This window comes from Danio rerio, chromosome 9 (assembly GCF_052040795.2).
Source record: "Danio rerio strain M-AB ecotype USA chromosome 9, GRCz13ab, whole genome shotgun sequence".
Taxonomy (NCBI): domain Eukaryota; kingdom Metazoa; phylum Chordata; class Actinopteri; order Cypriniformes; family Danionidae; genus Danio; species Danio rerio.
In genome coordinates, this window is record NC_141029.1 from 40,138,323 (window position 1) to 40,165,066 (window position 26,744).

General features: G+C 35.0%; 2 protein-coding genes across 6 annotated transcripts in view; both read left to right on the plus strand.

The window, feature by feature from the left end:
- The first annotated feature begins 797 nt into the window (after positions 1-797).
- Positions 798-19,592, plus strand: tfcp2l1 (transcription factor CP2-like 1). Of its 5 annotated transcripts, none has more exons than NR_135219.1 (15): positions 798-1,040; positions 3,715-3,857; positions 4,347-4,420; positions 6,702-6,807; positions 6,886-6,992; positions 7,061-7,213; positions 8,641-8,751; positions 10,767-10,864; positions 10,941-10,992; positions 11,098-11,191; positions 15,930-16,020; positions 16,104-16,186; positions 16,353-16,412; positions 18,263-18,314; positions 19,067-19,589. NR_135219.1 is itself a non-coding variant. In NM_001320372.1 (15 exons), the coding sequence occupies exons 1-15, from the start codon at positions 979-981 to the stop codon at positions 19,102-19,104; spliced, it is 1,407 nt and encodes a 468-aa protein (NP_001307301.1). In that variant the 5' UTR covers positions 798-978; the 3' UTR covers positions 19,105-19,589. The 5 variants fall into 5 exon arrangements, 2 of the variants coding, with proteins under 2 accessions (NP_001307301.1, XP_087122427.1); NM_001320372.1 differs by having other exon boundaries at positions 16,270-16,412; XR_015498805.1 differs by lacking the exon at positions 10,941-10,992 and having other exon boundaries at positions 883-1,040; positions 11,047-11,191; positions 16,270-16,412; positions 19,067-19,592.
- Positions 19,593-22,907: 3,315 nt separating this feature from the next.
- Positions 22,908-26,744, plus strand: part of ddx18 (DEAD (Asp-Glu-Ala-Asp) box polypeptide 18) — a 37,181-nt gene continuing 33,344 nt past the window's right edge. Inside the window, 7 exon segments of the mRNA NM_001003411.1 lie at positions 22,908-23,031; positions 23,667-23,834; positions 24,468-24,650; positions 25,901-26,036; positions 26,117-26,217; positions 26,309-26,508; positions 26,583-26,697. Coding sequence (NP_001003411.1) covers positions 22,923-23,031; positions 23,667-23,834; positions 24,468-24,650; positions 25,901-26,036; positions 26,117-26,217; positions 26,309-26,508; positions 26,583-26,697 — 1,012 coding nt within the window. The 5' untranslated portion in view covers positions 22,908-22,922.

A 26,744-nucleotide genomic window follows, 5' to 3' on the forward strand; every position in this document is an offset into this window, starting at 1 on the left:
TAATAATTATTATTATTATTTTGTATTGTGAAGATATTTCATGACATCAAATTATATATAATAAAAGTTAGTAATACAAAGTATTATATAGTTATATATATATATATATATATATATATATATATATATATATATATATATATATATATATATATATTATAATACAACAGTTCTATCTGTTTACCTAAATATAAAATTACATAATTGTAAAATGTGGAGTAATAATTTACGTTAAAAAAAAAAAAATCTGTTGCTAATTTATTAGGCCCCAAATTATTTTTGGGAATATTTTTATAATTATTGTAATAATAATAATTATTATTATTATTTTGTATTGTGAACATATTTCATGACATCAAATTATATATAATAAAAGATAGTAATACAAAGTATTATATAGTTTTATATCTATATATCTATTTATATATCTATATATATATATATATATATATATATATATATATATATATATATATATATATATATATATATAATACAACAGTTCTATCTGTTTACCTAAATATAAAATTACATAATTTTGTGAAAAATTAAAGTGTTTTGCACTTTGTGTTCAACAATGAAGAACTGAAAATATAGCTGCGTGTGCTAGCATATGTGCTAGTGATAGCTATGCGAGCACACAAACACCACATTGCATAATCTAGTTTAAAAAAAGGTTGTGCACGTATAATAAGCTATTGATTTATCAACAACTCGGTCTGACCTTTGCTATCAGAGTCAGCCTATGCCAAGCACTGCAGCAGTTTCAGCAGCTGATCTGCCATTAAACGCTCGCTGTCTGCAGGTGGCGGACGGACACTCGCGGGTCAGCTGACCGTCGGCCGTCACGCGGGATAAAAGACCGCCGACTCGGACACTTCTGGAGAGACTTTGTGGCTCTCACGGTTCCTTCACCGGCGACCTCGCGTTTTACTGTACTCTTATTTCTGGGATAGGAAAGTAGCAGAGCTGGAGAGTATGCTGTTTTGGCACAGCCATCCTGAAAACTACCAGCAGCACGCGCAAAACACTTACATCAGGTGAGTTCAGTCGCGAGAGCTAAAAAGGACATTCGTGTTGCTTCACATTTTTTACTTTAAGTTGATAGCCTTTAATGTCAGGAAGAGCAATGAATGCCAAGAGTTTTTTTTTTTTTTTTTTGTAAATACTGTAATCCTGGGAGGGAGAGAGAAATTAGGAAAATAGCTTACTGTGGGACCATGAGTTTTTAAGCACCAAAGAGAAAATAATATAGATTTTTATATATACAGTTGAGGTCAGAATTATTAGTCTCCCTGAATTATTATAGCCCCCTGTTTATTTTTTCCCTAATTTCGGTATAACGGAGACACATTTTTTTCAACACATTTCTAAACATAATAGGGGAGAGCGGGGCACAAAGTAACACTTTTTGGTTTTGGTCAAATATTGAACAAAATAATGAACAAAGTTATGCGTTAAACAAATCATATTATTTATCAACAATACACAAGCCTCTCCTACAATACAAATGAGCACTGGAATTATGATCGCCGGACGTATAAAATGTTACTATTTACCCCACCTGTGCGGCAAGTTGTAACACATGCATATAAAGGCAGATTTCATTTCACACAATTAATTTAAATTCAGTTTACTTTAAATAGTAGCTATATTTGCATTAGTAGCTGCATTATTAGCAATAAAATATTTTTTTCTATTAAAACAATAGTTTCTATTAAAAACATTTTTATTTAAAAAGTTCTCAACATTACACTCAAAATTAAAATTAAACTATTATTTTGTTATTTAATGGGTGTCCAACAGTGTGTGGCTTAATTGTAACACCCTTTTACAGCTAACCCCTCTTTGTTTTCCTTAAAACTGGCTAGCAGTCACTGTGTTTCTTACATCTTTCAAAAGGATTTAATCTTCTAGCCTAGAAGACGGTAATTACAACAGATTTTAGGTTCATACTTTAACAGATTTTTTTTTTATAAAAAAAATATTGACTATAATAAAAAATACTTTTATGCTGCAAAAAGGTTTTCTCCTGTGTTTCTCATCCAAATTTCGCCAAAATATTTCAATAATTGGCAGGAAGACGTCTGCTGACACTGTGGTTAAAACCTTGGAAGCATGCCATGGTTAACCCTGAGCAAATACCCTAAAACTCTGTTACATTTAACCCTGCGTTACTTTGTGCTCCGCGCTCCCCTAGTTTTAATAACTCATTTCTAATAACTGATTTATTTTATCTTTGCCATGATGACGGTAAATATTACTTGACTCAATATTTTTCAAGACACTTTTATGCAGCTTAAAGTGACATTTAAAGGCTTGACTAGGTTAATTAGGTTAACTAGGCAGCATAGGGTAATTCGGCAAGTTGTTGTATAATGCTGGTTTGTTCTGTAGACCATCGAAAAAAAAATTTCATAAAGTGGCAAATAATTTTGACTTTAAAATGGCTTTGAAAAAAATTAAAAACTGCTTTTATTCTAGCCAAAATAAATCAAATAAGACTTTCACCAGAAAAAAAATATCTAAGGAGGGGTAATAATTCTGACTTCAACTGTAATACAGGAGATTTTTTTTTGTAATCCATTACCGTTCATTGTTTTCTGTATGTTATGACGTGTCGTTTTATCTAAGCATAATAATATCTTGATTTAATAATGATGTACAGACGACACCTGCACCAAAATATCATTTATTGTAACAATAATTTATATGCCAAATAATAAAAACTAACATTTAGGACAGTAATTATTTAATAACATTAAAATAGCCTCAACATAAGGATAATGAAGCAGCTCCACAATGAAATTTACATCTTAATTTATTTTAATTTGCCAGTAGGTTTTACCCATTTGTTCCCAAGTTTTGAATAAGTTAAAGTATCCTTACATTTGTTCATATATATATATATATATATATATATATATATATATATATATATATATATATATATATATATATATATATATATATATATATATGTATATATATATATGTATATGTATATATATATATATGTATATATGTGTGTGTGTGTGTATGTATGTATATGTATGTATGTATGTATGTGTGTGTGTGTGTGTGTGTGTATATATATATATATATATATACACACACACACACACACACACGCAAACACAATATACACACACTACCAGTCAAAAGTCAGTTTTTTCCATGTTTTTAAAGAAAATTTATTCGTTCATTAAGATGGCTTTTATTAAATCTAAAAAATGTTAAATTGTTAAATATTTATTAAATAACTGCTTGCTTATTTAGTCTCATAGTTTTTTCTATTTTCTCTCAATTGAAATGATTACTCCAGTCATTGCTTTTATTACTATTGCCATTAATCATAATCATAATAATAATCATAATTAATGTTAGAGTGATTTCTTAAGGATCATGTGACTCTGAAGACTGGAGTAATAAAGCTGAAAATAAATTAAATTATAAATTACTTTTAAATAGCTATTTTATAGTGCAATAAGATTTCACGATTGTACAATTTGTCCTGTATTTTTGCTGAAATAAATGCAGCCTTGGCGAGCAGGAGAAGCTTATTTTAAAACATTTAGAAATCCTACTGACCCCAAACTTCGGTATTGTAGATGTATATTGTTCAAAGTGCTTGAGTAGAGTTATTTTTGGTACTTTATGTGTTAGCGTGCACACTAACAGAGTGTTGAGCTTCTGCTTTGTATTTTCTCTTAGAGATGCTCTTGCTCCGTTTCTCAAGCATGAAGAAGAACATCAGGCTGCAGAGATCGGAGCATCTCCTTTTCATTATGTGCTTTGTGCAGCCACTTCTCCAGCTGTGAAACTCCATGATGAAACACTCACATATCTGAATCAAGGTATGCTCAAATAACTAGCCTTGTGTTAACATTTTGATATTTGACGTTGCATTCATAGCACTTGGCCTTTTCTACTTCTGTAAAGGTTTTAATGGTACTACTGTTAAAACTAACCATTCTAATGACAAAGTCAACACTTTGCTGTGGTTTTAATTTTCAATTGAGGGTTACAGATTATTTTACTTGTGTGCAGTAATAACTTTTGTTTGGTTTTGTTGTCATTTTAATAATTGAAATACTTTTTGCACTGGAAGTAAAAGCTAACTATCAGAAACTACAGTAGTCAATATTTGAAGTGGATCAAAAAGGTTTTCTAGATTGTCTTAAGAAAAGACAGTGTTGTTCAATAATTTTAACAGGACAAAATTGATGACAGGTTTTGAACCACTTTATATTTTGACTGTATAGTGTTTATATGATTTATTATACAAAGTGCCAGTCTTTTGTTCCTGGAATCACTGCCCCTTTTCTTGTTATAATGCACTGTAGGTCAGTCCTATGAAATCCGTATGCTTAACGGGAAGCTGGTGGAGTATACAGATGTAAGCAGCAAATATGTAAAGGTAGGTTAAGGGAATGATGAAATAGTATTTGGATGCAGCCTTTATGATGCAAGCTGAGATTGCATCACTCAGCGATGCAAGATCAGACACACTGCACTCAATGGAGTGAGTGACGTCACTGTGACGGGTAGGGTTAGGGGTGTGCTTAGGTAAGCGCATTAAAAAGCGCTCAGATTGCACTGCACCAGGTCTGCATTCAGACCCCTCTCGAATGATGCCAGTATATGATCTTGTTTCAGCGCATGACTTGTTTGTATATTTCTATATTTTTGTCTTTATGGATCATTTTTTATTAGTTCAACTTAGAAATAAACAGTTTTAGAATATTATGAAATGTAAACTAAGTCAACATTATGATATTTTATATCCAGCATATGTTTTACACAGCGGATGCCCTTTCAGCTGCAACCCAGTACTGGGAAACATCCATACACACTCATCCACATACATACACTACAGCCAGTTAGTTCATTTTATTTACCTGTACTGCATATCTTTGCACTGGGGGTATCTGGAGCACCTGGAGCAAACCCACACAAACATGGAGAGAACTTGCAAACTCCACACAGAAATGCCAACTGACCCAGCCAGGATTCGAACCTGCAACCTTCTTGCTGTGAGGCGACCTGTACCTGGCCTGTACTTTCTAATTCATGTTAAGTTTGAATTTTTAATTAAAAGCTTCTTTTTGACAAATAGGTAAAACCTAGTGATTTGAAGAGTTGTAGAAGTAAAGCATGTTTATGTTACAATTAATTAGTATCTGGTGGCTGCATTTTGAGCCTTAAAAATATGAATATTTATAGTCTTTTAGCATGTCATCTTATAAATATGCATGATAAGAGCTACCCAAAATGCATGTGCCTTTTAATAATGAGGAAAATGCTAAATATGGGGCATTCTACCAATTCTCCAATAGTATCTTGATGCAGCCTTGATAATGCGAGCTGAGACTGCATATCTCAGTGATGCAATGTCATTTTTTTTTTTATGAATTGTTTTTGCTGAACAGTCAATTGCATAAAAAGTCTTATAATATTACACATTTTAGCATAACATGTAAAGAAAGTAACAAAAAGAAAAAAGAAGGAGAGAAAGATGAAAAACAAAACAAATAAAGAACACAAGCGGGTATACATAACATTTACCATAGAGAAGAGGAGTTTAGCTTTTGAAGTATATTAACAGTTCTGGAAGCTTTACGACTTGAAAGTCCTTTAAGAGTTTCAAAATACATTTTTAAATCAGCCTTGAAATGGAAGATGTTAGGCTTCCTCTCCGAACATTTACACTTGTGTATATGAAACTTGCCTAATAATAACAAAAGATTTAACATAAACAGAAGATTCTTATCTAAATCTTTTTTAATCTATGTAAAATATGACGTCTCGTTTCTCAATAATAATTTTATGACCACTCAGTATATTTGATGCAATGTAAGTTACTATGCACTGAAAGGAGCTAGTGACATCACTGTAAGGTGTGGGGTTGGGTGAACTAATTAAAAAGCATCGGATGCAGCTCAGACTGCACTGCACCAGGTCTGCATCCAGACCCCTCTATAAACAATGTGACAGGACCTGACTTAAGCTTGTTGTCCTCCAAAAAAATCATACAAAAAAACAAGCATAAAGTCATACAATTCAATGATAGAATGCATCCTTGATCACTGTCAGCTTCTTCTTTGTCAAATGATGTCACTTTCGAGTCAGCCTTTGCACTCATTTTTTATGTTCGACTTAATGCAAATGTGACTGGACTGACAGAAACATGGAGACAACTGTAAATGTATTTGTATTATATATATATATATATATATATATATATATATATATATATATATATATATATATATATATATATATATATATATATATAGATCAATTGATGCGAATGATAACAACTTAAACTTGCTATTTCTGAAGTTTTTTTCTAAATAACAGCGTTTTAGCATAAAAAACTATTAAATCTGTAGGTTCAATTGGGTTGAGGACAAGAACAATGGCAGGGTTTGTACATTTGTAAAGTGTTTTTAATAAAGAAAATAAATCTGAGAACCAAATGAACGACATATTCCTTTACAGAACAACTCAGAAATCAACCATCAGTCTATTTTAGACATTTATGGGATAAAATACTTTTTTCTTTACTGTATTTATGTTTTTATTTCAGGGACAGATCATGTACGTTTCTTGTAGAATGTCCCATATATATTACTTTTTTTGTTTTGTTAATCAGCGGGACTCTTTTGTGACATGTTGCTGTCTTATCTTGTTTCCAGAGCATTGTGCGTGTTGTTTTTCATGACCGGCGGCTGCAGTACACAGAGCATCAGCAGCTGGAGGGATGGAGGTGGAACCGGCCAGGAGACAGGATTCTGGATATAGGTGGGATCTGACTTCATAATAAAGCAGATTTCTAAAGGGCTGTATCAAACACATTGTCGTATATTTTACAACGTCCAGATATCCCACTGTCAGTGGGCATAATAGAGCCTCACGCTCACCCACTGCAGCTCAACACCATCGAATTCCTCTGGGATCCTGACAAAAATGCCTCTGTCTTCATTCAGGTAGAGCTTTTCTTTTATTTCTGAAGTGAGAAACATTAGCGGTAACTTCTCTGTTTCTGTAAATACAGGTTAATTGCATTAGCACAGAGTTCACTCCTAGAAAACACGGTGGAGAGAAAGGTGTCCCTTTTCGGATTCAGATTGACACATTCACAGCCAGTGCACATGGAGAATACACTGAACACATGTGCTCCGCCAGCTGCCAGGTCAAAGTCTTTAAGGTAAAGCATCTTAAAGACTCATTCAGTAGATACTTGTGTCCAAAGCGACTTTCTAATGAGGAGGCATTAGGCAATTAAACATAAAGAGGCAATACACACAAGACGTGCAGTTTGTGTGGGATTAGGTAGATCATTCCACCTGCTGGAAACAGTGAATGAAAAGTGATTTACAGCCTCTCTATGATTGCATCACGAGACAGTGCTCACTCCATTGTGTAAACAATCAAAACATTCTATAAAAGAAATCGAATAGAGGTTGTGCGATACCGAAAAACTATTTCAAGGAGTTTTTCACTTACTCCAAGCAAACAATATTTAGGACCGTCATAGATAAATAAATGTGATGCTAATGATGCCTATAGTTCGGTCTAAAAGCTTAAAGTTCACCCAAAAATGAAAAGTCTGGAATTAATTAATCATCCTCAAACCTTTTTGAGACATTTGTTCATCTTTTGAATACAAATTAAGATAATTCAAAGGAAATCCGAGAGCTCCCTCATCCTCCATAGACAGCAAGGGCAACGAAATGTCTAGTCCAGAAAGATACCAAAAAACTTTGTCCTAACATTTTATGTTACTTTAGTGGTTCAACAATAATTGTATGAAGCTACGATGATACTTTTGTCCAGACAAAAATAATGAATCCAGTCTTCCTCTGTTAAAGCAAAGTACAATATTATCATATTAATTAAAAACACCTCTGCATAGACATTTCTCTAAATATCTGCAGTTGGAATAATAAATCAATTCCATGCGTGATCAAGAATTAAGGTCTGGAGAGGTTTTTCTGCAATGTCAAAAACGTAACAATTTATTGGATACAAATGAATAATTCACAGAATTCTGTTATTCTCAATGTAATGCAAAAGTTACATTCAGGAGGTGCGCAACAGTTTTCATTTCCTGACTTCAACTTATATAGGCAGCTGATATTAACATGTGTAGTTTAGTGAAATTCGTCATTTGTCAATCATTGTCCAGTCCTCCATTGGCCGCACCCCAGACATGAGTCCTCTTTTTCTACGAATTTTCGTCACAACATTAAAAGCATAAGACTTTCTGTGTTCAGTTTTAACACCTTTTTTCAGACAGGAAGTGTCTGCAGATCTGAATTTAATTTTGGACCAGCGTTTACCTACTTCTACAAAAAATGCTAATTAGTATCCACAGCATCTCACACACAACAGAAGAAGCTAATATAGTTCAGTTAATATATGACCCTTAAATCACCAATGCAAATAATGGTTTGATGAAAAGAAAAAGAGAAAAAAATATTTTAAAACACATTTATTTTTCCCAACGCTGCTTTTATGCTTAAATGAAAAAATATAGTAATACAATTTTGGAATAACATGATTATAAGTAAATTATGACCAAATTCAAAGGTTTGGTTGAACTGTCACTTTATTGATTTAATTTTTCTCAAGCCTAAAGGTGCAGATCGCAAGCTCAAGACTGACAGAGAGAAGATCGAGAAGAAGAGTCTTCAGGATAAAGAAAAATACCAACTGTCCTATAAAACGACTGTGTTGACTGAGGTAGGAAATCTGATTTGGAAGCATTTTCAGTATTTTTCATAATTATACCTCATAACAGTATTGCTTTTTTTTTTTTACTTTTGTTTCTAAACAAAGAACAATGTGGTTATCATATGGGTTACAAAATCAAATCATAATACATTTGAAGTACATTATTACAAATTGTTTTCAATGACATACACATTTTTGCCAATACTTGTTCCACTTTTTTGAAAAAGCCTTAGGTTAAAAGTCAGTCCCTCCATAAAGTGTATTTCCTTTACGATTCCTATCTATTGAGCTCTTGTTGAAGGATTGTTGGAGTTGTGTGTTTTTTGGATGTGTGACGCACATATCTGTCCAGTCTTCTTCTGTTTTTTGTTGGTTTGACTCCCATTTTTGTTTTGTGTAATTTAATGAATTAATCTTACTGTTTTGTATGCATTCATACACTCACCGGCCATTTTATTAGGTACACCAGGTTGGACCCCCTTTTGCCTTCAGAACTGCCTTAATCCTTCGTGGCATAGATTCAACAAGGTACTGGAAATATTCCTCAGAGATTTTGCTCCATATTGACATGATAGCATCATGCAGTTGCTGCAGATTTGTTGGCTGCACATCCATGATGCAAATCTCCCGTTCTACCACATCCCAAAGGTGCTCTATTGGATTAAGTTCTGGTGGTTGTGGAGGCCATTTGAGTACAGTGAACTGATTGTCATGTTCAAGAAAGCAGTCTGAGATTATTCACGCTTTATGGTGTGTTATCCTGCTGGAAGTAGCCATCAGAAGATGAGTACACTGTGGTCATAAAAGAATGGACATATTCAGCAACAATTGTTGACATGATGGTTGACTCAATTGATACTAATGGGCCCAAAGTGTGCCAAGAAAATATCCCCCACACCATTACACCATTACCACCAGTCTGAACCGTTGATATAAGGCAGGATGGATCCATGCTTTCGTGGTGATGATGTCAAATTCTGAATGTTGCAGCAGAAATGGAGACTCCTCAGACAGGCAACGTTTTTCCAATCTTTTATTATCCAGTTTTGGTGAGTCTGTGCAAATTGTATCCTCAGTTTCCTGTTCTCAGCTGACAGGAGTGGCACCTGGTGTGGTCTTCTGCTGCTGTAGCCCATCTGCCTCAAAGTTGAACGTGTTGTGCATTCAGAGATGCTCTTCTGCATACCTCGGCTGTAACGAGTGGTAATTTTAGTTACTTTGGCCTTTCTATAAGCTAGAACCAGTCTGACCGTTCTCCTCTGACCTCTGGCATCAAAAAGGCATTTGTACCCACAGAACTGTCGCTCACTGGATATTTTCTCTTTTTCGGACCATTCTCTGCAAACTCTGCAACATCCCTGTAGATCAGCAGTTTCTGAAATACTCAGACCAGCCTGTCTGGCACCAACAACCATGCCACATTAAAAGTCACTAAAATCACCTTTCTTCTTCAGTCTGATGCTCGGTTTTAAGTGCAGCAGATCAACTTGACCATGTCTTAATGCCTAAATCATTGAGTTGCTTAGAAATTTGCGTTATCGAGCAGTTGGACAGGTATACCTAATAAAGTGGCCGGTGAGTGTATAATTTAAAGACCAGTTTTTTGTTTTCTTCTGTTATGTATGCATCTGTAAATACTGTGATCAAGATATAATCATCATTAATTTAATACTATAAATATAATCATCAGAAGTATTGCTTCTAATGACTTAAATTGTTCTTTTAATAAAATGCTAATGACAGAAAAAGTCACATAACAAATAGCATATGTTTCATCAAATGCTCACTTCTGTACACAAGTTAGTTATTGAGATCTTTCAAGCTGGCATTCCTCTGTTGAATTTTCCATGTCTCCTTACTTTTCGTTTCCTTACTTTGACTGGACATAGTGAAATATTAAACCCTTTTCACACACACAAGCATACAGCAACTGGAAGTCACATGCTTGCTTGTTGGACCCAAGCAATCTATATTGAGAATAAGGTCAATATTCTTTGTAATAAGTACATTTCTTTTTCTTTCAGTGCTCCCCTTGGCCCGAAGCCCCATCCATCAGCAGCACGAGCAACACTCCATCACCTGCTTATCACAGCGCTCACACTTCCTACAGCTTTCCAGAGGAGTGAGTCCTTATTGAGGTTGAAATCACCTCATGAATACATAAACACAATCCCAATTCTGTTTCGTTGCATTTATAGAAACTGCTCTCCAGACCAGCATGGAGAGCCACTTCTGCCCAGCTGCTCTGATGTAAGTACGGCAGGCTAGTTAAAACATTAATGCCGTGCTCTCTTATCTTTATAGGTGTGTGTTTGAGGACATGGATGATGCTATTCTTCTTCTTTTTGCCATTAGCACCTGTTGCCTTCGTCCTCCACACAGGACACACAGCAGTGGCTCCATCGTAACAGGTTCTCCTCTTTCTGCAGGCTCTTCTCTGGCTTCTCAGGTGGGGTGAAGAATTCTTTCAGAAAAACAAACTTTAGTCGTGTTGTTAGACATCATACAGGTTTAACCATGGATCTAATTCAGACTGCGATAGGCAGATTGAAGCAGAAACTATTCTTAGTGTTAGTCGTACATGAGCATACACACAGCCCAGTATACTTTATTTGATAGAGTGAATGTGCACTGACTAAATATTATTTGTAGAAAGATACATCCATGAGTTTTGGGACATACTTTATTTGTTTTAGCTGTATGTTGGCATTCTCGTTCCAACTCAGTTTCTTTTCTGACTGTGAAAAAACTGTCAGGGTCAGTGCCATATGATATACCTACAACATTATACCTACAACATTAAAGTCTATGTATACCTACAACATTAAAGTCTGGGATTTCAGGCTATAAAATGGCATGCACTGTGTTAAAGCCAGAACACACCAAGCTGAGAGTCGGCTATTGGGCAGCGTTGGGCTGTTAATGGCGTTGGTGATCTGTCAGCCTAGTTTGTTCGGTTTATTCCACACGTCACGTTACATCTCGTCAGGCTCAAGTCAGACCGGGTTTGTCTCATTCAGCATAGAGAATTGCTATCGGTCGTTTATGAAGGAAAGTGATGATTGGCTGTTCAGCTTTGAATCAGAGCGCAAGAACCAAAAACTGAGGTGATGAAGCAAAGGGAACGACACAAGTCAAGAAGTGACGGTTCTTAAAAATTTGCAAGACAATCAGATTATCGGACAAATTTGCACAAGCCAACATGGTGAGCAAGAACTACTGTGAAACTGTATGTGTTTGTATGTGTGTAGCACTAGTTCCGCTTTCCCGTTGTGGAATGACTATACAGACACTGCCTCCTGCGCGTATGGAAAGGTACATCCTCTTATGCAAGTGCAGAATGTTCATTTTCATTTTAGTCAGTGGTCGAGTGTTTTTTTTGGTCCAGACGAGGCCAGATTTTCATCCTTTGTCATCAACTTGGTGTTTCCTGGCCTTTAAAAGGAAACCCCCATTTCAGCAGTTATTTCACACATCTAGTTTAGAAAAAGTCAGGAAAGTGTGCGTGTCCAGCTCTGTTTAGGGGGAAGTGTCGGAGGAGGAAAAGAGGGAAGGTGCATAAAAATTTGCATAAAACTGGGTTTTTCGGTTTGGGCACACGCATATTTTCACAGAGGCAAAACAACACACAGATGCAGGGGAGAAAGACATTAACTGTTTACATGGACATCAGTAATCAAATTATTTGACAAACTATTAAATAGTGTTTTTTTTTTTTTTCTAATTTTATTTATGCCCCTCGTGACAAACGAGATATTTTATTCAAGGAAATGCTTTTAGCGTGTATTTTTAATGCAATGTTTGATACCGAATGGCGAATGAGAGTAAATAAACCTCAGCATTTCTCAGTAACTTAGATGCACTCTGTAGGTAGCATCAGAAAGCCATATGTGTTATTCCTGTCACAAAATGCGGCAAAAATCCTACTCAAAGGTAATCACTTGATTTCAGTGTTTACATGTTTACACTCGGAGAGCAGCATTTACAGCAGATCTTTCAGTCTATAGTATTGTAGTGATATTAACGTGCTGTAAACTTAGTAACTTAGAAATCATTTTGACTAATGTCCGTCTTTAAACACTTAAAGAGTACTGCTGACGATACAAATTAACTTTGCCAAACAATAAACAAACAAAGACCACTGATCGCTTACTTACCAAATCTGTAGAGACAGGACAATCAACACCAACTGGAGCCACCTCTTTTTTAAAAGGAGATGAGTGGTAATTCCGGATTTCACCATTTCCAGATGAGAAAAGCTCTCTGGTAAAAAAATGTTTCTTAGATACATATTTTTTGTGTGTTTTGCGTGCACTGTAATCCACACGTGAGTCCGGTGGGTTCTCATAGCGGGAAAATAAAAAAAATCTCCTTGCAGCAAATTATAAAAGCAACACTGATGACCCGTATCTCCAAACAATTCTTCTTCTTCCACTTGTTTTGGCAACACAACGTGGCGTCTCTCTGCTGTCCGAAGTCTGTACAGGTACAAACAGTCTTGGAAGCTATCATGCATATTAATGAAGTTGCACCGCATACACAATAGAGCGCGCTGATTGGTTTGAACCAAGTCTTTCTCATGAATGAATGGAGCACACTCAGAGACGTCATGAAGTACTCCCAGGTACAGACATCCAATCTACACACTGAAATACACGCTAAGATCTCATGGCCGTGACGCAGCTTCAAAAATTTGTTTTAAACCGGAAGAACGAATTTGCTATTAGTGTTTCTAGCAGTGTGGGACACATATACGACTGTCAACAGCTAAAAAAAATGTGTTTTGTGACCCTTTAAGGTAGGATTTGTGATTTTCAAAAATTCATAATGTTCGGCACTACCATAACTTTTTTTTTTTTTTAAAAAACAAAAACATTTATTGAACATCTAAAAAAACATCTATTGCCTCTAAGGTGCCATTTTCTTTAACCATTTTTATTTCACAATTTAGCATTAACATGTTACTAATGTGGCATTTGGATATTCAGATACAGTAAGTAATCTGCAGCCAGTACTTCATTCGTGTACTTGCACTCATGCACAGATAACAAACAAGTGACTAGATGTGATTCACTGCCCTGAGGTACTTGCAACAAATACATTTTTTGTTCTTTGAGGTAAAAATAAATTAGAAATACTTGTGCAGATAGTTATTCAGACACCCAGACACTCCTCACAGTGCTAAGAGCAGCATGTAGACAAAACTGAATACTTACCTCTCAAATAACAAGATAAATGCATGTAGGAAATTACAGAACCCAAACAAGGAGACTCATTTTAAGCAGAATTCTTTATTGAGAGCGTGTTGGTTGTTCTTTAGTCAAACAGCATCTTCAATGAAGTTTGACTTGAGCAGTGTTGTCCTGTCTATTAAATATGTTTTAGGGGGGCAGTGTTAAGGTAAGGGGTGGAGATCATTCTAAAAAGGTAGATAGTTCCAGACGTTGAAGTTTTCACCTGCCCAGATCTAGTCAACAAAAGAGTTTATTAGGCCTGAATAGATCCACAAAGGCACATATGTTGAGACCCTGCCCGATAGTCAGGAAGTGCATAAAGAAAATAGGTTAAGCGTCTCCACAGTTTTAAATGAATTGAGATTTTTTTATTGAAGGAGTTTTCATCTCGTCTATACCATGCTACCAGAACACTTTTTCCCCAAAATAACTAAGGCATTTCAACAAAAAACATTATTTTGCAGAAAACACACTGATCAAAATTAAGGAACACTTTCAGATACCTCCCAGCTATTGGTGTTAATCTGGCACCTAGTGCTACTTTTCTTGATTATCTGTCAACCCCCTAATTAACTGGTAACCTAACTTCCAGTTTCACTGACTCTGCAAGATGGTGGGTCTTTCTAAAGTTACTGAAAGCCTCCGGCAGCAGGTTGTCCAGATGAAGGCCAAAGGGATGACCCTATCAGCCTTGGTCGTTCCAAATCTGTGATTTAAAGAATATTGAATCTTTACTACATCACAAACTCATTTAAGTCCCCTAAGAAGGCTGGTCATCCACGAGGACAAAATACAAATGAGGACAGGATACTGTGAGGATCTTAACGGGGAATCGTTTCCACACTGCAGCTGGAATTGTTTACCAGTTTAGCACTGAACAGGGTAAAATCTATCTTGTCATACAGTGTCTCGACGTTTAAGAGCATTTAACCTGGAAGCCCACTCTGCATTGACCAAACCTCTCATTAGCAGAAAGAATTGAAAGGCTAGACTAAGATTTGCTGAGGTGCATGTTGTGTGGACAGAGGAGAACTGGTCCAAAGTTCACTTCAGTGATAAAAGCAAGTTTAATTTATTTGAGTCCGATGGGAAACATTATGTTCGGCGACAAACTGGAGAAAGACTGAACCCAAAGTGTGTAAAGAAGTCAGTGAAAAGTGGAGGAAGTGTCATGGTTTGGGGCATGTTTTCTGCAGCAGGAGTTAGGCCTCTTACACAGCTACATGATAGAGTGAATGCAAATGTTTATCAATACCTTGTTCAACAACATATGATTCCTTCCCTGCATTCATCACCCAATCAGCCTGCAGTGTTCATGCAGGACAACGCTCCATGTCACACAGTAAAACGGGTAAAGCAGTTCCTTTAAACTGAAAACATTGAAATAATAACATGACCTGCCCAGAGTCCTGAACTCAACCAAATAGAGAACCTCTGGAATATCCTTGGGGACAAAGTTATGGCCAAGAAACCCACTTCAGTCACCGAACTGTGGAGGAGACTGGAAGAAGAGTGGACCAAAATCACAACAGAGCAGTTTGAGAGACTAATGTTATCCTGTGGCCGCAAATGTGCTGAAGTCATTCAGAGCAGAGGCCTGTACACTTCCTACTAAGTGCTGACTGTTACAACCTTCAGAAAATTTTGTTGTCATCTTTTTCCATGCTACAGTCATTGTTGTTCTCTAATATTGATTAGTGTGTTTTTTGCAAAATAATGTTTTTTTTTTTTTTAAATGTCTTGGTTATTTTGGGTGTTCTGGTAGCATGGTATAGACGAAACAAAAACACCTTCAACTGTTGAGCAGTGAAGATGACATTATTTCAGAATGGTTCAATTATTTATAAATTGTTCTCTAATTTTGATCGCCTGTGTATATTATTGTTAATTTAAAACTAGATTATATACAGTTTTATTTCCACACACACACGAAAAAATGTGTTATGGTTTCAGGTTCAGATCTGCTAAAAATGGGTCGAGATGACTTCATTCAGATCTGTGGTCCTGCTGATGGCATTCGTCTTTTCAATGCAATCAAAGGAAGGTGAGTCGCCTCACTAACCAATCAAATCATTCAAACCTGTGGGCAAACATGTTATTAACACCCTCTGTGTCAATGTTCTCTAGGTGCATCCAGCCACGTCTCACTGTCTATGTCTCCCAGCTGCAGAACAGGATCCAGCCGCACACAAAAGCAGTGGGTGACGGCGGTAGGAAACAGTGCTCTTTTTATGATTTCCTGACATGCAGCATGAGCATTTATTCTTAATACTATAATTGTTTTTGTCTGTAGTGTACCATGCACTCTACCTAGAGGACCTAACTGTCCTTGAGCTCACTGAGAAGATAGCCAATCTATATAATGTTCCCTCACAGCGAATACATGGCGTATATAGACAAGGGCCGAAGGGGATACATGTCTTGGTTTCAGATGAGGTAAGAGCAGTGGAACATTCCAGAGATTTGCAGATCATTCAGAAACTGTTGGTTATATAACCTGCACAATGACTAGTTCTTTCAAAAGACAAAGAGTTGCATGTTTACTAAGTTGGTAAGACCTTGGCATCAGTATGGTTTCTTCAGATAATGTACAGTTGAAGTCAAAATGATTCGCCCTCCTGTAAATTTTTTATTTCTTTTACAAATATTTCCCAAATTATTTTTAACAGAGCTAGGATTTTTTCACAGTATTTCCTATCATATCTTTTTCTTCTGGAGAAAGTCTTATTTGTTTTATTTCAGCTAGAATAAAAACTTTTTTTTTTTAAATCATTTTATGGTCAAAATTATTAGCCCATTTAAGCTATATTTTGTTTCTACAGAACAAACCATCGCTATACAATGACTTGCCATATTACCCTAACCTGCCTAGTTAACTTAATTAACCTAGTTAAGCCTATAAATGTCTATTTAAGCTGATTACTAGTATCTTGTAAAATATCATGGCAAAGATAAAATAAATTAGTTATTAGAAGGACACTATCACACATTTTCATTTTCACTTACAGAAGAAATCCATTAAAGTATCATTGAGTGTAACAATATTTTGTTTAGCAAATAAATCCTTTCAGGGATATTTAAAAACAAAAATAGTATGATGATAAATTAAAATAGTCTTTTTAAAGGATCACAATTTTGTCAACAAAAGTTTTGAATCAATTTAAATGTAATCACATTTAATATGACCACATTTTCTTTTGCATATTTTACCAATTAGAGCTTAAAATAGGTATGTTTAATTTGTACCTAAATATACCGGTTTATTCCAAATGACAGTAGAGCAATATTTCACCCGTATTTTGACAATTTTACTTTCCTACCACAATGAATTTTTCCATAGCTATATAAATATGTAGAGTGCTCAGCGTAATTGAGTACACTCCAGTTTGAAAATGACTATTTTTCTCCATTTCTCAGTGAATATAGGCAATGTATGTTGGTGCATTTAAACAAAACAGATTTATTAAACAGATATATTTATTAGAATAATATTTTAGTATCCAAACATATTTAGAAATAGAAAGATAATACAATTTAATTCAAGCAAAATGTTGCAAAAAAAATTACAACCTACAAAATTTCAACAAATTATTATTTTTTATTTTTTATTTTTTTGCTTCTTTTGATTTTTTTTTCTCTTTCTTCAAATTTGTATTATAGTATTTTTTATAACATTCATTTGGATGTGCTTGTTTTTTCGACCGTTATTTTGTTAGATAAGCTCCAAATTTGGCTTCAGTACTGACTAATCTAATGTATATGCTCAAATATATTATTGTAAAGCTTCCTATTAAAAATATTAATTTAAAAGATAGATTTGTGAGGGGTGTACTTATGCTGAGCACTGTAAGTACAGTTAATGTTAATATATTTGAATTCTTTTATATTTTTCCCCCAAAGGGTAATTAGGCAAGTCATTGTATAACAAAAAAACATCTGTTCTGTAGCCAATCGGAAAGCAAAATGGGGGCTAGTAATAACATTGACCTCGGTCAAACGGTCAAAAATTTAAAACAGTTTAAAGAAAAATGCTGTGAAAATGTCTTTAATCCGTTGAATATAATTTGAGAAATATTTTGAAAAAAAATAAATATTGTACAAGGGGCTAATAATTTTGCTCTCAACTGAATATAATGTTCTGTCTCTAAAACGGCTCTCTTAACCTAAAATTTATAAGTAAAATCAGTGACTGAATATTAAAAGCGAATGGATTCAGTAATCCATTCATACAATGTTCAAATGTGTTTCGCTGCATTGGTGTCACTATATGTATTTGGATTTTTCAGATGGTGCAGAACTTTACAGAGGAGGCAAGCTTCACTATCAGCACTGTAAAAGGTAACTTCATGGAGATGCAGTTTTTATCTTAACTACACTGATTAGGCTGTCTGGTTATCTAACAGGAGTTATGGGATAAAAATTGCCTACATATTTGCTGACTTCAAACTCAAACAAAAGCAGGAATGCTATATATGGTTGTGTCAACATTCTGGTCTTCATAGTTGACTGATCAGGCAATAGTTAAAGTTTTCAGACTTCTAGGAATGTATTTGTCAAAAATAGGTTACTATATATAAATATACCTCTATGTGTAAAATATAGGGTGACACAGTGACTCAGTGGTTAGCATGGTTGCAAGGAGGTCGCTGGTTCGAGTCCCCACTGGGTCAGTTGGCATTTCTGTGTGAAGGTTGCATGTTCTCCCGTGTTCGCATGGGTTTCCTCCAGGTGCTTCGGTTTCCCCTACAGTCCGAAGATATGAACTATAGGCGAATTTGAATAAACTAAATTGACCATAGTGTATGAGTGTGAATGAGTGTGTATGGATTTTTCCCAGTACTGGGTTGCAGCTGAAAGAACATCCGCTGTGTAAAACATATGCTGGATAAGTTGGTGGTTCATTCTGCTGTGGCGACCCCGATGAATAAAGGGACTAAGCCGAAGGAAAATGAATGAATGTCAAAAATGGGTTACTATATACATCTAATATATAATACTAAATAAATACTATAAAAAGTTATCCTACTATAAATCTACACTTTGCAGTCAAATGTGTTTAATGCTGCTTTTTTTTCCCTCTGTGATGACAGATGACAGGAATGAAGGCTATCATGTTGTACTGAAGTGACTTGACGACTGAAGCATGGTCTGTAGCTTCTCTTTACGATACTGGACTGTTTTTCAGCTAAATATCACCTGGTGGAATGTGACACGAATGAATGTGGATGAGGTTTGTATGATGACTGTGCCTTACTCTCAGAGAGAATCCTCTGGACTGTTTTACTGGAAATTGATTCAAATGTTTATTGTGTTTGTTTATACATATTTTTGTTCATATGTGTTTTATAGTAATTATTTTATCATGTGAAATGAAATTCTTGAAGTCTTTTCAAAGCATCGTCTGACATTTATTTTCTATTTTAGAGTTTTCAAAATAGTAAAAAGTTAAATATATTTAATGTATTATGTTGTATGTTTCTAGAAAAAAACTCTAATTCAAAATGTAGCATTTTAAAACGTTGATAAAGTCTCCTCTAACTGGAAATAATCTGTTTCATATTGGACAGGTTCTGTTGATCAGAATGAAAATATTGAAATAAAAGTCTTTGCTCAGGATGCTTTCTTGCTTTGCTTTTGGAAGTCTGTGTTTTTGTATTTGATTAATGATTATTAATACTGTATAATGTCATATAATATATAGAGCAATATCACAAGTAGCACTGCAATATCACTGTATATTGGCACTAGAGGGAGGCGTGCGTTGGCTCAAGGCCGCAGGCCGAGTGCCCTAGTGTCTTAGTGTCCTACCAGTGACGACTTACAGCCACATCGCAATGCTACGAGTGTGAAATTGCATTTATACAACAGATCGTAATCATAATCATAATCGTGTATATAAAAAGAAAATCAAACACAGAGAGTGTCAAAACCCCTTTTGTAAGTGGAACTACTTTCTTCTGCCATTCATTCACATCTGCAGCTGACGTCAGAACAGCAGAAACAGTTCACAAACCACATTAGAGCTAGTGTTTGAATGATTCTCTTGCGTAATATCTAAAGTGATAACAAAACAGCTGATTTTGCTCACATTTTAAGATTATAAGGCTGAACAACTTGAAAGGCCATCAGTCTACAGAGATTTCCCAGTATTTTTGTTGCAATCGCGAGATCACAATTATTAACCCCGAAAAAGGCAAAGCAAACAGTACCATATTACAGTGTTAGAAGTACAGCATTACAAAATACAAGAGAGAGACCTGTTTGAGAGAGAGACCTGTTTAGTAATGATTTGATCAGCTGTGGTTTGAAATTTACGCTGAGTTTTTCCTCCTCTAAGGGCTCATTATTCTGTCTCTGTCGCCATCTTGTGGCAGAACTTCAGCCATCTTTTCTCTGCTCAGTGTGATGACAGGTTAGCGGCGGCCGATGCACTGAATCTCCAAAATTATAAATATTTAAAATAGGCAGTATCCTTATAAATAAACTGCATAGTTGCAATCTAAACAACTACATTCTCGACTAAAAAAATACATTATGTTGTCCAAAAGCTGCAATATTAGTCAAACTGTATAGTTTATTCATCTGCTGTCACTATGTGGGCGGAGTAATACACAGAGGTGAAGAGGCTGTAGGAGTGCTGTTTTTATGGCTATCAGCCAATCAGATTCAAGAAAGAGACAGAACTGTTGTACAAAAGATAATATCATTTTATCAATATTATCTATGAAATGAGCTTTATAATCTTTAAAAACGAAATGTTTATGCCTTAATTTTTATACATATACTTTTGAACGTATGGTAAATGTCAAACAAAGCAACATGTCTTAGTTGTGCTATATTTTTTATTAATCCGTTATCAGGCATGATGAGTACACCCATCACATATGAAGTATAAAAGTATATTTTATTACACGTATTATGGATGTTTTTCCGTTTTTAAACATTGTTGAATTGTATTATGGGATCGGGATCTAGCTCAGACTGTTTGATGACACCGGGACATATTTCTTCCTCTTCCTCCTTGGTAAGTACGAATAATAAAACACGTCACAAAACTTTAGTTAAGTGACTGCTTTATTACATTTTTATCGTTCTTTTAAAGGATTACTGTCTCGTCTGAACCGCCAATGGAAAGTACAACAGTGAATTACGTTGACTATTGTTAATAAGAACAGACTTTTTTCAATAAGGTCAAACTGTAGTATATGTGGTTAACTTATCCAAACGAGCATTTACCTAATGTTTTTTTTTTTCTTTTTTTTTCTTTTTTTTTTAACCTTTTTATGCGTTGGTATTATGGTAATCTTTTTGCTTGGTTGTCATTGTATCAATCTTCTCACAGGGCTGTGTTTTGTCTCAGCAGTTTGTCTGTGTTCATCTTGTGAAATTTTTTATTGACTTTTTAAAAGACTCTGATTCCTCTGTTGTCATGAAGTCAGTGCCACTGTTACACACTTCACTTCAACACAGTTCACTGAACAGCACCACTGTGTTCTTGTGCTCTATTTTAATGTGCAGTTGCTCAGAAAAAAAAGTGCTTGGCAACAAAAGCAGAGATTTACATGCAGATATTTTCCTTTCTCTTGAATTTCAGTAGAGCTGCTCAATATAGTTCAAAAGTCTCATTGCAGGATGCGCAAAGGTACAAGGTGCCACAAGGGTGCCACAATTTGGAATGTATGTTATTTAAATTAGCTGATACACAGTTTGAGTTACCTATCATAATTTTTGGCCTGAAAATTTTAATTGGATGAACATGTTTAGTATTATGCCTTGCCCAGAATATATGTTATAATTAATTAATTATATATATATATATATATATATATATATATATATATATATATATATATATATATATATATATTTTTTTTTTTTATATACATATATGCTTATATCTTTTGTGTCCCTTGTTTTTTAATTATGCTTATATTTTATGCTGATGCACCATAAAAAATCTGGTAAATAGATTTCATGTTGCAATATATATGGCAAAAAAGTTAATATCTCAAATGTATTTTTTCCACAATATCATGTAACCTTAATATTTACTGTGAATACAGCTGACATTGTTCATTTCTTTTATTTAGCTGATTAGAAAATTATTTATTTTTACGATCAACTATCACCTATTCGAAATGCTTTAAATTTAAGTCTTAAAGTCACTCAAAACTTTATAAGGGCAGTCAACAATAAAACTACAAATATGGCAACAACCCACAACCAATGACAAGGGATCAAGCATGGGATTTGTGTGAATATCGAAAGAATATTTCCATTATTTCACCACTAGAGAGCAGAAATGCTTGTTATGTACATTTCAGATATGTACTGTGTACGGGTTAGGTCAGCTCTGCTGACTGACAAATATTATTACTTATATATTGAAGCATTTTGGCAACCTAGTTTTGCAGGTACTCACTAATAAAGAAGGTTTCTAACATGTTTTTGTTTATTTATTTATTTTAATCTTTTTTATTTATCAGACTTATTTGGTTCCTATGAGGGGAAAACAGCTAGTAAATAATACAGAATTAGGAAATGTAAAGAAACGTCTTGAAACACATAAACACTCGTAATGTAAGGTTTAGAGCCAAAAACTACATTTTACTAAGCTAAAATTGCGGTTAATTTTTGTCGGAAATATAAGATGTTAACTTGTTGTAAAATCGTTAAAAGGGTGCACATTTATTGTTTGTTTGTTCCATACAGAAAAAAATACAGCTGTCGCATCTCTGACAGTAAATAAATGATTAAAATTCGAGCCTAATTCGCAAAAAAATATTAAACATTTTTATGTAAAGTATAGGTCGCCGCTGGCAACAACCGAGCCGCACGATTTATGTATATTTAAATGCCTTAAACATTTTAAGTCAGGCAAAAATTGAGTCAGTCTGCAGAGTGAAGGACCCCACGCAGCACGCGCACACGTGTTTGTCTACAGCCATGGCGGACATGCAGATGAAGATTCTTCGCAAGAAAATTCAAAAGATAAGCGAAAAAAATAAACAACGCAAACTGCTGCAATCTCAGAAAGAAGAAGAAAACAGCGAAGGTAATGTATTTACGTTGATTATAGACAAGACTGACGTGAGTTAGTGTTGTGTGGCATATTACAAACACGCTGGTCTTAAACGCGTTGTCTTATACAAGTTTTGTCTTATATTTTACTCAGATTTCTTTAATCTTATAACACATATGGGTTTAGTTTTATAGTAATAGTAATTCTAATCGTGGCTATGTGTGATTTAATGTCTATCTTCAGGAATATATTACCGACACACCTTACTGAGGTAAAGTTGGTTTTATATTGACTCATTTAGACTTTCTCCTTAATAATATAATTTCAGAAAACTTATTTACAAATTATAAATAGTAAATTCATATAAGCAGCCAATGACTATCAGAGTACAGAATTTTTCATTGCTCACAGCCGATTAAATAGTGCTACTGTTGTTTTTAAGTCATACTTGCGTGTGATTTTACACCGAATATTCAGAGTACCATGGTAAACAATATAGGGAGCAAGTCACAGGTTGTCACTGAACGAATGTGCGAGTATTAAACCAACTGTAACGTTACCTCAATACACACCTTTACTTATTACCTCCTCAAATAGCCTGTAGTTGCATAACTTTTCCCCTTTGGTAAAGTTGTTGAAGTGTGCTGTCTGTGTTTCTCATCTGGCAGACGTGAAGGATGTTTTGGATGAATCTGAAGTGGCCAGTGATTCTGCTCCAAATGTCATCGAAGAGCAGCAGCAAAGTGTCTCGGATGAAGTGAACGAAACCTCACAGAAACCCAAGAAGAAGAAAAAAAAACGAAAATTAGATACTACTGGAGAATCAACAACATCCAGTGAGTGTTTAATGATGCTGTGCATGTTCAGAATAGTTCGTGTTGGTCACTATGGGCTTGTGATGAGTAACTATAGATGTGACTCTAGTTGGATTTTGATTGTAATATTTAAACCAGAGATGCCTATACATGCTAGCATAATTTGGCCCACCATCCCATCTAAGATGAGAGGGAGAATGATGGGGATGGTTTAGAGATTGTCATTTCAAGTTTAAAGTAACCTTTTATTTATTTGTTAATTTTTTTTGTTAAGCTACAAAAACCTAACTGAAATAAAATGTTTCAATTTAAAGCTGTCATTTAATTTAACGTTCATAATGTCACCCAACGGATAGAGGGCAATGCAGAGACTTGGGTGAGCAAACCAAGGCAAAGGCAGATTCTGCTGGACTAGTGTATTTAGCATTGAACTCCACAGTGTTATATATGTGATTGTTTGTTTTTATTGCAATGAGTTACAATTAAAAAGGTTATACTGCTTTAGTTAATGCGATTCAAAGTGATAGTTTGGTATATTTATCTTTGGTGTATTAGCCCACAGCTCTCAATGATATTTTGTTTTTGGCTCTTCATACGAATAAGCTTGGTCACGCATCATTTAAATAAATTAACATTATCAATATGTATCTTTAGGTGTAAAAAAGGCTAAAAAGCAGAGTGTAGAGACAACACAGGCATCTGCAGGTGAGGAAGAGCAGCAGGAAGAAGGAAATTTAGAGACTGTGAAGTGTCCAGAGAATGGAAATAATGAAAAAGAGGGATCGGCTGAGGAGGATAGTGATGAAGATGGACCACAACTTCCTTCTGGTCTGACAGGTAAAGTTGGCTGTACCTGACTTTTGTGATGTGAAATCCACTATATATTATAGTAAATAATATTTAAATAAATTAATATTTTAATAAATTAATATTTCAATATTTAAATAAATATTTATGGTGAGGGGTAGGCATGGGTCGGTATTAGATTCTGGCGGTTTGATAGCCTTGAATAAAAATATCATGGTATTGTACTGCTCTAAAATATATATTCTTTTTAAGTGTCTGTGAAAAATACAAACACTTTTTTACTCCTTTGAACACAATATATTTTATTATGAAAAACATTTAAAATACTTTGGAAATCAGTCAGGCTAAGTAAATTAAATGAATCATTGACCTCTGCTGTCTTAATTTGGTTAAATAACACAGATTTCTTTACCATGTAAACAGCATATTTGGATATCTTTTCTGCAGGAGATTCTGTTATCCTTTATAAAAAAAGAAAGAAAAGAAACGTAAATTTTAAAAAATCTTAAACATACATTAGGAACGGTATAGCAGAACATTTTGACGGTTTTAAAACTTTGACTTTTCCAAAATGCAGTATACCTTGAAAGCAGTTGTTGTCCCATGCCTAGTGAGGGGTGTTGTTGTTGTTGTTGGACACCTGGACAAAAATATTGTTATGTCCAATCAGTTTGGCTATTTTTAGGATCATTATTTTTTTAGCCTGGACATGAAAACATTATACATATATGTAATCTCACTTTAGATTAGTTACTTATTTATCAGGGGTCGCGAACCGCCAATTACTCTGGCATATGTTTTAATCCAGCTGCTACCCAATGTAATACACACTGTAAATTTGATGGTGTTTTACAATTGCATGTATGTGTGTAAAAGAGATGTAAAAAATGTATGCACTATTACATTCACAGAGACTGCTTATTTTTTGTATTTGTAAAAAAAACTATTTATTTGACAAGTTACTGTAGGAATATGGAGCTGGCCAACATAATTTGCTGTGCGTTTTCTCGGAAAAAACTAAATTACAATTTACTTTTAAATTGAGAAACACGTCTTTTAGTTCAGATTGGAAATATTTTTCCTGTTCTATTAGAGCATTTAACTAAATTTCACTGTAAACATGCTTATAACATTAAGATCCTTTAATCTAAAATCTAATAAGGCTCTTTTTTATTCAGCTAGCTGTTTAAGTGAGTTGTATTTCCCTTTGGGTTTTGTGGAATGCAAAATAGCAATTTTAAAAGTGTGCTTATTGATTGATTGACCGGTGATTTCTTCAGGTGCGTTTGAGGACCGGTCATTTGCATCCTTGTCAGAAGTGGTCAGTGAGAACACGCTGAAGGGAGTGAAGGAAATGGGCTTTGACACCATGACTGAAATCCAGCACAAGACCATACGCCCTTTGCTGGAGGGAAGGTGAGTGCTATCCATCAACGAACACCTCCAACATTTGTTTGTTTGTCAGATTAAAGCTTGTGTGCTGTTCTTTTCATTAGAGACGTGTTGGCAGCAGCTAAAACAGGAAGTGGCAAAACTCTAGCTTTCCTGATTCCCTCAATTGAGCTTATCTATAAACTGAAATTCATGCCTAGAAATGGTAAGTGGATTTTCTGACATTTATAGATGATCTATAATGGAGGTCCCAGTCAAGCCTGTAAGTATATGAGATGTCTGTGTGTTTCTGTCAGGCACTGGAGTGATAGTTCTGTCTCCTACACGTGAGTTGGCTATGCAGACGTACGGCGTGCTGAAGGAGTTGATGACCCATCACGTCCACACATACGGCCTCATCATGGGTGGCAGCAATCGCTCTGCTGAAGCCCAGAAACTCGCTAATGGAGTTAATATCTTGGTAGCAACACCTGGCAGACTTCTGGATCACCTGCAGGTGCGGTTTATTACAGTGATCGGCTTTTCCACACGGGACTGTACTGTGTACTTGACCTGTTTTTCCTCCTGCAGAACACTCCTGGCTTCATGTTTAAAAACCTTCAGTGTCTGATCATCGATGAGGCTGACAGGATTCTGGAGGTGGGATTTGAAGAAGAACTGAAACAGATCATCAAACTACTTCCTAGTAAGAAGCAGTGATTATACTAAAAACTTTACATCTTGTTTTTCACA